Source organism: Phocoena phocoena, chromosome 3 (genome assembly GCF_963924675.1).
Source record: "Phocoena phocoena chromosome 3, mPhoPho1.1, whole genome shotgun sequence".
Lineage (NCBI taxonomy): Eukaryota > Metazoa > Chordata > Mammalia > Artiodactyla > Phocoenidae > Phocoena > Phocoena phocoena.
The window spans coordinates 161280270-161293230 of record NC_089221.1 but is presented as its reverse complement, the minus strand read 5'-3'; the positions used below and the strand labels follow the sequence as shown (position 1 = coordinate 161293230).

The 12961-nt window shown below is 53.7% G+C and overlaps 1 protein-coding gene across 4 annotated transcripts in view; it reads left to right on the top strand.

The window, feature by feature from the left end:
- Positions 1-567: 567 nt before the first annotated feature.
- The window catches only part of UNC13A (unc-13 homolog A), a 63032-nt gene continuing 50638 nt past the window's right edge, over positions 568-12961 (top strand). For all 4 annotated transcript variants that reach the window (XM_065874700.1, XM_065874701.1, XM_065874698.1 and 1 more), the window contains exons 1-4: positions 568-589; positions 9740-9769; positions 10366-10465; positions 12336-12453. In XM_065874700.1, coding sequence (XP_065730772.1) covers positions 568-589; positions 9740-9769; positions 10366-10465; positions 12336-12453 — 270 coding nt within the window. The remainder of the gene's footprint in view (positions 590-9739; positions 9770-10365; positions 10466-12335; positions 12454-12961) is intronic.

The following is a 12961-nucleotide window of genomic DNA, read 5'->3' as shown; positions in this document are numbered from 1 at the left end:
ACAGGCTGAGAGAAACAGGGACAGAGAGAGACCTAAACAGACGTGGCAGAAACACAGAGAGATTGAATGGAGAGAGGCTCAGAGGGAAACACATGACCCAGAGAGACAGGGAGACAAAGAGTCAGTGGAATAGAGAGACCCAGAGAGAGAGACAGAGAAACAGAGGCAAAGAGAACGAGACATAGCGACAGAGGAATAGAGATACTCAGGGAGAGAAGAGAGACAGCAAACGACTCAAGACTGAGAGCTAAAGGAGAGACGAAAACACGCAGAACCAGAAGGGAACCTGCGTGATGGCTGCCCTCAGCTCCCACCCGGCTCCGGCCCTTTAAACCCCACCCTCACCCCCGAGCTTGCAGCACCCGCGCCCCATCAGGCTCCGCCCACCAGCCCCGCATCAGCACCACGTCAGGAGCTGTCCGCGCCCCCGGTGCTGAACCAAGATGGCAGGCGGCGGAGGCCGGGCCCCGGCGTGAGCTGAGCGCGGGCTGCAGCCCCCGCCATGCCCCAACCCAGCGGCAGCTAACGCCGACCTGACAGAGCCGGCCCGCCGGCGACTCTGGAGACATGTCTCTACTATGCGTTGGAGGTAAGAGGCGAGGCTGCAGGGCGGGGAACCGATGTGGACCAGTACTGGGCTCGGGGTCCGTGTGGATGCTGCTGGGCTCCTGATGGGGTGACCCGAGTACACGCGGCTGGGTTTTGAGGGGGTAGCCCTTGTAGACGCGTCGGGGCGCCTGAGAGGGTGATCAGTGTAGATGCAGCTGGGCTCTAAGGGGGTCCTGGTTGCCGCTACTGGAGTCGTGTGGACACGGCTGAATGCGGAGGCCCGTGTGGACGCGGGCAGGGGTCTGAGGCTCCATTTGGAAACGGTCTAGATTGGGTCGTCTGTGTAGAACAGGTTATTAGCGGGTTCGTGTGGAAGGAGCCGGGCTGGGTAGTTCAAATGAATCCTGCAGGGTGCTTGGAAGGAGTCTTGGGCTGTGAGCTGGGCTGCAGGCAGGGCTCGGAATTCGGAGAGGAGTGCAGGGGGAGCGGTCTCCAAGCCCTGAGCGTGTAAGATCTGGGTAGAGGGGCTTGGTCATTAGGACTACCGTGAGCTCTAGGTATCCCTCACCCTGGGAGTGGAGAGGACTGGGGTGGGGGAGACCCCTTCCAGCATTATGAGAGGGCTGTGATTGGGGGGTCTGGGGGCACTTTTCCGGTTAACTCTTTGCCTTCTCTAGTGGAGGCTGGGGCAGTCGCCCGAGGGCCTCCCCCTCCCCGCCCTCTCTGGTCCCTCCGCATGCAAATTCGGCCTTCTCCGCAGGGAGCCGACCCTATGGAAGTGCAGTACCACCCTGCACCCCTCACGACCCATCCTCACCTCACCCACTTTGCGCTGGAGGGAGGAAAAGAGAGGTGGGGTGGAGCTATTTTGGGGCCGGAACGCCATCTGCATCGAGGCCCACGCCCAGGCCCACCTTCGGCGTTGGGGTGGGTGGAGGGAAAGAGACTCGGGAGGGGCATGACTGCCCCCCCCCCACCCCTGAGACAGGGTTGGGGAGAAGCCAGCCCACCTGGACCAAGGCGTCTGGGGCAATTCTGAGTTCTTAGCAGGGAACCTTGGCGGTAGGGGTGGTGGTGAAACAGGGCTCAAGGTTTATAGAGGTCTCAACCTTAGGTTTTAAGGGTTGGGGTCCACCCCTTTCGCCTCTACTCCCTTCAAGAAGGACTGGGGTGGGAGAAGGGGTGTATCCGCCAAGCCTGAGATGACAGGCTTAGGGAGATCTCAGGCAGCCGGGAGTGTGCTGTTTGTGTATGTGTGTGTGTGTGTGTGTGTGTGTGTGTGTGTGTGTGTGAAAGAGAGAAAAATTGGGAGAGAGAGAGAAAGACAGAGAGAGAGAGAGAGAAAGAGAGAGAGAGATAGAGGGAGGGAGATATGAACCCCAGCCTCCTCCTGGACCCGGGTGGGCAGGCCCAGGAGCCGGGAACATCCCCCACTGCCCCTCCCCCTCCCCCCTCCTCCTGTGCCTCTCCATTCACAAACCCAGCCCCGCCCGCCCGCTCCCCGCCGCGGTGGCTTCCCGTGTGCTGCTCGCGCGGGGCTGGGCCGGCGTGGACGCGGGTGTTCTTAAAGGGACAGGGGCCTCCTTTCCTTGAGCTCGTTCCCAACGGTCGGGGCTGATGGTGGGAGAAGGGCCAGTAAGATCAAAAGTCAACTCATTCAGCCCCTAGCCTAGGGGATTAGGGGAGTCAGGAGGTGGAGTGGACCCCCATGAACCCCTCACAGACTAGGCCCAAGGGGAGGGGGAGGTGAACGTCCAATCCCCCTCCTGGCCCCTCCCCATTCCCTGAGCTGCCCAACACTTGGGAGGGGATAGCACTGGAGGAGGGGGCATGTGGGTTGCTGGCTGGCTCCTCCAAGCTTGCTCTCCTCTGCTCCTCACCCCCGTCTTCGGAGTTGGGCTTCTCTAGAATCTCACCCTTAACTCTGATGCACACTGAAGTCTTGGCTGCAGGGGTGGTGTGAAGCGGAGGCAGTAAGAGGGGTGAGGCTTCCTAAATCGGAGGCCTAGGGGAGGAACAGTGTTGGATGATTTTGTGGAACTTATAGAGGAGTCACCAGCTGAGTAGAGGGGTGTCGCTGGGAAGAGCAAGACTTGGGATGAGGTGGGAGGTAGAGCCCTGAGGTGTAAAGGGAGCAGTGGATGCTGGGAGAGGCTGGGTGCAGGGAGATCGGGAGAAGTGGGGAGAGGGAAATGCTGAGAAGTGTGGGGGAGATGCCCAGAGTGGGAGACCTTGAGGGCTGAGGGGGAAAGAAGAGGGAGCAAGGCAACTAGGCTGAGAGGGCTTTTCTTGGATCTGAGTTTATCCTTAGAGTTGAGGAAATACCTGCTCCCGAGCCAGGGACGCACCCATGATTGCCCACATCTGCATACACTTGGACTGGTACGTTCAAACCCAGACTTGCCTTGCATGGACAGAAATGCTCAGAATTCACCAAGTCTCTATGAAGACCACTTGCCTCTGACTGCACATTCATGGACACGTGTACAGGTTCACATGCCCATTTGAACACACACACATACATATATACTGGACACAGTCACCCTGCGCCATAGACATTGTCCCCACAAAAATACACAGGCTATACAACTGCATATCACACACCCCAACATGTGTCCCTACCTAACATATCACTCAAAAACCTGCACGTACCTAAGCTCACACAAACCGGCATGTCCCACATACAGTCACACCCCACTCCCCAGCACATACGTGCAGACCCTCACCTGCACTCAGATGGTACACATGAGTACATGTCCCTCTACACATGTGCACATACGCCCATATACACTCCCTTGCCTGCCCTGGTAACATGAGCAAATACACATTCAAGAACACACAAATGTAAGTTCTTGTGTGCATATCCTGCACTAGCACATGGGAGACCACCCTGTACAGACCTTGTCTCTGCCGCCTCTCATCTCTTTATCTATGTGGAGTCCCATTGCCCCCGCCCCCACCTTAATCCGCTTGCTAAGTCTTGGCAGAGTTCTGAGGCTGCTAACAGCAAGTGCCACCTTGTTCCTTTGTGAATTCATTCATATATTTACTCCGCAAGCATTGAGCACCCACTATATATCAGGCACTGTTCCTGGCTCTGGGGACCAAGCCTTACTCCTGGCCTCATGCCGGCGGGGTCAGAGTGGGAGAGATGGGGAAAGGCTGCGGGAGATGGAGAGGAGCGTTTCTATGGCTCTCTTCCTCTGGGAAGCCTACCCTGTTCCCATCATCACCATTTGCCTGAGTCTCAGAAGATGAGGGAGAACTGAGCAGAAGGGAGACCATGCTCTAGGTGGAAGGCACAGCAAGCCTAAAAGCGTGGTGGCAGGGATTTGGTTCTAGACTTTCCTATGTGCATCATGACATTTTGCCAGGCCACTCAATGTTTAAAGTGTTCCATAAATATTTGATGACTGAATATTGCATATAAATTAGCAAATGTGTTTGAGAGTGAGTTTACCGCACAACTAATAGTAATACCTACAACAAGCCCCATCTATCCAGCACTCTATAGGCACAATGTTGAGGACTTTTATGCCCATTGCCCTCTTTAATCCTCAGAGCAACCCATTTTAGAGATGAGGGAAACTGAGGCTCTGGGAGATTCAACAGCTTGCCTGGTGCCACAGAGACAAAGGGAAGCTGCCTGACTCCACAGCCTACTGGGAGTGAAAAGTGAAAGTCGAGCCTCCCCTCAGCCCCCAGAACCCGGACACCCTACCACAGGGTGAGAATCTGTCCTGGATCCCCTTTTTCCTTCATCCACTCAGCAAACAGACATATCACGATCTCCCCATTCATCATGGCTTTTCCCCTGCCCCTCTCCCAGGAAGGCTTCGCAAATCCCTCTGTCTCTTACTGTTTCTGATACCACACGGCCAGGGGGGTCTGCATCTGATCTTTGCTCTCAACAACCTCATAGGATGCCTCTGGTGTTGGCTCTGATTCATCTTCAGGGCTGCAATCTTAGCCTCCATATCTTGCACCTCACTTGCCTCCCACACACAATGAGCTTCCTTTGTGAGGTGTGAACCAGGACATCCTGAGTCCAGGAGGTCTGGGTTTGAATCCCTAAATCCACCACGTCCGGAAAAGTCCCATATCTTCTTCCTTCCTCAGTCTGTCCATCTGTAAAATGGGCACACTAGTAGTGCACGCTGCCTAGGTTTTCTGGAACTCTCCAGTCATATGAGGCACGCAGAGAACTTGGCATGATGCCTGGCTTGTGGAAAGGGTCAGTAAGTGTGAGCCAAAGACAGGAGAAATCTGTGATGGTGTTTTTATTAATGGGGACTAAAAGCTTTCTGGAAAGAGGTTCGTGAGTGTAGGACATTTCCTGAGAGCTCACTGCGTTCTCAGGCCTGAGGAGGGCTCAGTAACACATAGGGCGCAAAAGAGGTGCCAACTCTTTGGAGGTACGTGGGCAGGGATGAAAAGTTCAGCACCGTGGACAGTTCCGGAAGGAGCCGCTGAGTTCAGCACAGTGGACAGCGCCCGCTCCGCGGGACCCCGTCTTCGCGTAGGGCTGCTGGAGGAGGCAATGACGTCATTCCTTCAGTGAACACGATTTAATGGGCACCTACTATATGCCAGGCCTAGTTCTAAGTGGTACCTGGTAAACAACACAGACAGAATATCTGTCAAGTTTCTTGGTGTGTTTTTTACATCTAAGGCTTCAGTCTGGCCCTGGCTTATTTCTGTCCATGGAGTATGAGAGTCCTCATTTATTCTCTCCCAGATGCAAAGCCAGAGAGACCAATATCCTTACCCCAAAGCCCTTGTCTGCTATCGACATCACATATTAAAATACCAAACATCCTAGAATCTATTTCTGAATTCTCTATTCTTTCCTTCCACCACTTGTAGTGTCTTCTGACACCTGATAAGCATGTCCTGTGGGTGGGCTTTCAGCCGCTTCCCCCGATGGCTGGAGTTCTCTATTCCCCCACTCCCACTCCCAGGACTGGCAGATTATGGACCAGATGCCCCGAGGACTGGAGTCTACCTCAATTAGTATCCAGGGTCGTCCAGGCCAGGAGCACACTTCGAACTCAACCAAATAATAAAAATAGTAATGATACAAGTAATGGTAATTATAATCATAGTAGTAATAACAGTATAATAATGCTGATGTTAATAATAATGAAGAAGAAAGGGGAGAGGGAGGAAGAGGAAGGAAGAAGAAGAGAAGAGAAAGGGGAGAAGAAAGTGAGACCAACTATGCTTGCCTTGCCCCATTTCCCAGATGCAGAAACTGAAGCCCAGAGCCTGGCAGCGCCAATGAGCCCCTGCTCTCACTTCCACCGATTCTGCCCTGGGCCACAACTGCCTGTGCGACCACATTAATCAGTCAGCGCTGATGGGGGCGGGGGGTGGGCGGGGACCGGGGAGGCCGCGCAGTCTGCTGACCTGGCGTGACGCGGTATCTCCTGCCCGCCCGTCAGTGGGCACCTCCCCCACTCAGCACTCCCCGCAGTCGCGTCGCTCACGCCCTCCGCGCCCACGTTATAAATAGCTTCGTGCTTGTGACCAGGAGCTCGCGAAGGAGGGGCGGCGCTTCCGCCCTGGTGACCCCGATACCGCAGGCAAGAGGAAGGCAGCGGGGCGGAGATGTGATGACGATGACGGCGGTGAAGGCGACAATGACTCGGGTTCCTCTTGCTGACGGGGAAGAGAGAGGCAGAGAGAGACTCGGCTCTTTCTCTGAGCCCCATCCGCCCCCCACCCCGAGCCCCTACCTCCAAGCCCTCTTATGCCCCGAGCCCCTTCCCTGAGGCCACCCACCCTTCCTGAGTCCCCTCCCCCGTCATGAGCCTCCTCCAAGCTCTCCGAGCCCCCTTCCCTTAGTCCCCTACCCCCCTCCTCCTTATCGCACACCCTATTCCCCGCCATGAGCTTCCTACTCTGAGGCTCCTTCCCTGACTCCCCATTCTTCTCTGAGCCCCGTCTCCCACCCTGAGTCTGCCCCTCCCCGCTCTGAGTCCCCAGTGATGAACATATATTGACGTCCTCACCCTGAACTCTCTGAAGGGGCCCGGGGGCTCACTCTTAGAGCTAGAGCTCTCCGGCAATCTCCCACTTCTTGTGGACCCCAACTGAGCCCATTACCCTCTGGCCCAGAGAGACTTAGGGAGAAGGAAAGGGGGAGAGATAAGGGACTGGGAAAAAGAAAGACAGAGGCAGAGGGAGGAAGGGAAGAAGAGAGACAGAAAGACGTGACAAGGGAATGACAGGGGTGGAGAGAAACAGAATCGGAAGGAAGGAGACAGGGAGAGACCTCCTCCCTAGAGGAGAGGATGGACGACAGACCTTGGACAACTGGCTTCCCTTCTGAGCTCTGCCCCTGGTCTGCAAAAAAGGGACACAGAAAGGGAGTTGCAGAGTGGAGCCCAGGTTCGGTCATACCCCAGTGAGTCCCTCAGATCTCCCAGGGCCTGGCACCTACCTCCCCTCTGGTTCCCACCCCCAGCTTTTCTCTCCCAATCCTGCCTCTCCTCTCTGCAACATCTTCCCTGCCTGCCCTCCCTAGTGAAAATCTGTGTGTCTCTCTGTGTCTCTGACTATCATGTCTTATCTCCCCTCACTTCTTACTTCCTCCTTCTCCTTTCTCTCCTCATGTTGGTCCCTCCATGTATGTGCCTTTCTGAGCCTCTCTGTCTCTCCCATCATTCTCCCTCCCCGCCCTCCCCCTACACCCTCCTCCCCCTTAACAGAGTCATCAGGTTTGCAAGCTGGAGGTTCCCCAGGAGGGAGGCCTGGAGCTACTGCTGGACACAGTCCTAAGTGCCCATGAGCCTCACTCAGTCCCAGAGATGAGGGGCTGGGTGGCTGAGCTCTCTGTGGTCTGGGTGGGGCTGAGGCTATGAGAGGGGGCATGTGGGACAGGGGTAGGGACCCTCTCCCGCAAGAAAGGGACTTTTGCATGTGCAGTCACGTGCCTTGAGTGAGAAGGTGGGGAAGACAGGGCTTGATGACTGATTTTGGATGTGGGGGAAAGAGAGACAGAATGGAAGCCCAGAGAGGGGGGTTCACTTGCCCAGGGTCACACAGCACCATAATCTGAACCCAGCTCCACATGACTCCGTGCTGAACAAGGGCTCACCTTTCCCGATGACCAGTCAAGGGCTCTATCTGCATTCTACCTCCCAAACCCAAACCCAGGTATGGCGGGCATAATGCCCAACCAATTTGCATTTAAAATCTGGGTCTTGGGGTGGTGGCGGTGTTGGCATAGGAAGGCACTCATTCCCTCTTCTGCTCTGCAACTCTGGGGAGCTCACTCAGTGCTTCTGGGCATCAATCCCCACCTCCAACCTCATCCTCCCCACAGTCGTCTGTCTGCAACAGGAACAAATAGTATTTACTGACAAGTGTTTAGAACCACTCTACTTCCCCCACCCTTGATGAGAATTCTCTCTTCACTGGCTCCATTCAGGTGCTTTTTTGAGGAAGAAATTCAAGTGGTGAGGACAGAGAAATGAACCCCATATGGGAGGCTGGATCCCAGATAGGAGGCTGTGGCACTTGCCCAGAAAAAGGCTGAACTTGACTCTCAAAAAAAAAGAAGAAAGAATAGAAACGCAATTCTGATTCTAGGAATTTATCCTTCAACTTACTTGCACACCCTCTTTAAGACATACTGAGAAAAAGAAAGGTTCTGCAGAGGGTGTAGAATGCTACCATTTGTGTAGGAAATAAAATAATGCACATGTGCACATGATTGCCGATGCATCTCTAGTACCATAAGGAATTGGTACTGTTGATTGCATCCAGGAGGGAGAGTGAGAGCTGGAGTCGAAAAAGCCTTATCTTCATTGTACGATCTTTCAGTTGCTCTGGATTTTGTAAAATGTGGGTGTATTGCCTACTCAAACAAAAATATTCATTTGAAAATGTTAAAGGGAGAAGAAATATAGAAATCGAGAGGTCTCAGTTTGGGAGCAGGTTTCAGGTGGGAGTAGAGAGTAATGGTAGAGAAATGCATTGGGGGCAGATGCAGAGTTTGAGAGGTAATGAAAGGGAAAGTTTTTTTTTTTTTTTTTTGCGATACGCGGGCCTCTCACTGTTGTGGCCTCTCCCGTTGCGGAGCACAGGCTCCAGACGCGCAGGCTCAGCGGCCATGGCTCACGGGACCAGCCGCTCCGCGGCATGTGGGATCTTCCCAAACCAGGGCACGAACCCGTGTCCCCTGCATCGGCAGGCGGACTCTCAACCACTGCGCCACCAGGGAAGCCCGAAAGGGAAAGTTTAATGTCCTGTGAGAAAATCTAGTAAAGAGTGGAATTGCTTTGAATCACTTGGGGTTGTGGGGTTACGTGAAATACGAAGAGACTGGACCACGTGGAACCCTGAGGTATATTTGGGTTGCACCTTTCACCGGCAGGTTGGGCTGGACAAGCTCTAGCAACCTACTGGCCAGGACTGGGATATCTCTATGTGCACTATGGAGTCAGCTCTCTGGGTTGTTTTTTCCCACCTCGCCCAGTCCCCTTTGAATATGAGACTCTAAACCCTGGAAGCATTCAGGAGGACAGGCTGAGCTGGACAATTCGCGGAGAAGTCTCACTGGTCTAACAGGCGGATGGGAATCATTGGCTGTTGTTTTCTCCTTTCTCCCCTACTTCCTCCTCCCCAACTCCCCTCCTCCTTCTGAAGCAATCCTGGAGGACTTCCTGTAAGAAGCCTCTCCTGCCACCTGCCCAGCTTCTTCTTTTGAATCTTTTTCAATTTTGGTGAAGTCACAACTGGAGGGAGGGAGCTCTAAGGGAGTTTGATGGGGAGGAGGGTGGGACATGGACTGCTCCCAAGGTCCAAACTTCCTTCCACCCCAGGTCTGCCTGTGCTCATCTGTCTGATGGTTTCTCTCTCTCTCCCTCTCATCCCTGCCTCCCTCCTCTCCCTATTTCTCTTCCTCTCATTGTCTTTGCCTCTGTCTCTGATTTTGCCTCTGTCTTTATCTTGTGTTTTTTTTTTTGTGGTTGTTTTGTTTTGTTTTGTTTTTTAAATCTGTTCGGTCTCTTTATTGGCCTCTTTTGTTCTCTATTTTTTGCCTCTCTTCTCTCTGTCTCTTTCTTTCTGTATCTCTCTCCTCTCTCATTATGTCTCTCTTTTCACGTGTCTCTCTGTGTCTCTTTCTCTCCTCCCCAACTCTCTCCCCGTCTCCCTTCCCTCTCTCTGTCTCTCTCCACAGTCAAAAAAGCCAAGTTTGATGGTGCCCAAGGTAAGTGGCTTCTATTCCTGTCCTCTCCTGTGTTATATGTCTGTCTGTCCGTCTCTTGGAGAGATGGGAGAGGGTGTCTGAGCCAGGGACGGGGAACTTGGGCTCTATGTCTGCTGAGCATCACAGAGCATGTCAGACTTGCTCTAGGGTCCCAGCAGTCTTCCCAGCCATCCCCTGAAGACTCCAGTGGGAGTGGGGCTCACCCTGAGCCAATGGTGCTTCCCAGGATCCTAAGAGATAGGGTGGGGACACTTACATTAGGCTGCAGGTGAGAAAAGTGAGGTTCAGAGAGGCAAAGGAAGTTTCCTATGTCCAAGCACATTAGACGTAGTCATTCCTAAGCATCAGGATTAGGTATCCCAAAATTCCACATCTCCCTGCACCAAGGCCCCTCCCTAGTGCTCTGAGGGGCTGGGGGTGGGGCTCTGGGGGCTGGTCTGGGAGTGGAGGCACAGAAGCACCTCAGGGTGTTGGACCTGGGGTGGGCCCAAGAACTCACGGCCCCTGAGGGATCATAGGGGTGTTATCGAGAGCTTGGAAAGGTGTATGGGGGAGTCCCTGAGCCCTTGCACTGACCTCTTCTCTCACTGCCACAGAGAAATTCAATACGTATGTGACCCTGAAGGTGCAGAATGTCAAGAGCACGACCATTGCCGTACGGGGCAGCCAGCCCAGCTGGGAGCAGGATTTCATGTTGTGAGTCACAGCGACTGGACCTGAATGGCCACACCCCCTGGCACAGCCAGGCACTTTGCTGGCCCTGCAGGGCACAGCCGGACACCCGGGTGTCGTCTGGGACTCCCTTCGCTCTTCCTTCAGCCTTGTGTCCAGCCATCAGCTTTGTCTCCAACGCGCTTCCCGAATCCAATCGCTTCCCTTTATCTCCGAGGCCACCAGCCAAGTCCCCTCTGCCCGCCAGCCTCCACCCTGGCCTCCTGCTGCCATCCACCTCCTGCAATCTGTTCTCTAGGCAGCAAGGAGGATATTTTTAAAATTGCAAATCACATCCGGTCACTCTCCAAACTTGCCTGGGGCTTGTGGCTCATCAACCTGAGAGCAAAACCCATATCCGTCCCTACAGCCCCCCAAGGCCCGGCCCCTGTGACCTCACACCAGTATCTTGCTTCATCTCTCCTGTCTCACCTGCCCCAGATACACCCACCTCTGCACTGTTCCTCCAACATGTCCAGCTTGTTCCTGCTCCAGGACCTTTGCTCTTGTTCTTCTTTCCCCCTCTCTCCCCATCCCAGCTGACTCCCTCTGTCCTTTGGGTCTCAGCTGTGTCACCTCCTCAGGGAAGTCTTCCCTGACCACCACCCTCAAGCTGCAATTGAACAGTAATTTCAGGCCTTGCCACCAATTGTTATTCTATTCATTTGTGTGATTTTTGACACCTTTCTGGCCCCTTCCCCTGGACTTTGAGCTCCACGTGGGTAAGGCCCTATTGGTCTCTGCCCCCACTGTGATCTCCATGCCAAGCACAGAGCCTGGCACACAACAGGTGCTCGATAAATATTTGTCTAATAGCTGAATGAATTCATGACCTGGACCCTCCCCTCAACCTGGAGCTACTCAGGGCCTCCTATTACATCCCACCTACTCTGATGATGGCCAACGTGTGCCATGCCTTCTTCTAAGGCTTTGATTAAATCGATTTTGCTTATAACCCTGGGAGGGAGGGTGCTAACATAATCCTCATTTTACAGATGAGGAAACAGAGGACCAGAGGGACAAAGCTACCTGCTCAGTGTCATACAGCCTGTACCTGGCAGAGCTGGGATTTGGATCCAGGCAGCCCTCGACCCCTGAGCAGAGCCTGGCTGGGGACTGTCACTAGTGGAGGCCATGAGGGAATCCAGAGCTGGGATTCTGGAGCAGAGGAGCACTTGGCGAAGGAAGAAAGGAGCTGGCTCTACAGTTCTAGGAAAATGTGAAGGGGGCAGGACAGAGTGGTCCCCAACTCCCCCTAAAGCCAGTTACTGAATGACCGGGTCATGGTCAACAGATATATTCAAGAACATTCCTTAAGATAAACCTTTGGTAAATTGGTAGATTCAGTGAATTGGACTTTCACCAAGGTTTACTACCAAATCTGCATATTTCCAGGATGGAGCCTGCAGGGAAAGTGCTTAGAGGTGTAATCATTCATATGTTCAAGGGTGTCCTCATATGATTGGCTAGAGATGACACTGGGAAGGATGGAGACACCACAAATGCCCTTATCTTGGGGTAATAGGGAGCCATGGAGGGCATTTGAGCCTCTTCCTCACTTAACCAGCATTCTCAGGGTCTGAGGGCTAGAGGAAGGGCCAGGTGATTTGGGGTTACAGGAGACATGTGACACCTGTCCCCATTCCTTCTTTCTCAGCTTGGAATCCTGGTTCTGCTGTGATACCCTGAGCATGTAACTTAGTCCTCTGGCCTCAGTTTCCCCTCTGTAAAACAAGAACTACTGTGTTACCTTCCTGACTAGGACTCACCCAGGCCTGGGTTTGAATTCTAATTGGTCATGTGTCCAAAGGCGAGTGAACTGACTTTTCTGAGTCTTCATTACCTCTCTCCACAGCGAAATTAACCGCCTGGATTTGGGGCTGACGGTGGAGGTATGGAACAAGGGTCTCATCTGGGACACGATGGTGGGCACTGTGTGGATCCCTCTGCGGACCATCCGCCAGTCCAACGAAGTGAGTGGTGGGATGAGGGTTGGATAGGAGTGCCTGGGAGGGGCCCAGAGACCAGTGGTCTAAACAAGATGGACATCTATCTCCATCCCCTAACAATGTTCATGTAGACATCCAGGGCTGCAGTGGCAGCTCCAGTCGACAGGGTTTAAACTCCCTCCATCTTGTCGCTCTGCCTTTCTTCTCATGTGGCTTCCACCTCATGGCCCAAGATGGCTGCTCAAGGATTACCATTACATGTGCATTCCAGTCAGGGGAGGGAAAGATAACAAGGGAAGGGGTTTGCACTCCTAATTAAGGGCCCAAACTGGAAGCTGGCTTTCATTGGTCAGAACTGTCATGTGGCACCACCTACCTGCAAGGGATTCTGGAAAATGTAGTCTTAAGCTGCATAGCCCTGGGTCCAGCTAGAAATGCATCCCTATGGATGAAAGGAGAAGGGATATTGCAATCAACTAGCACTTTGTGCCCAGATGGGCATCAGGGAGTTTACACCAGTCCCAAAGAAAAT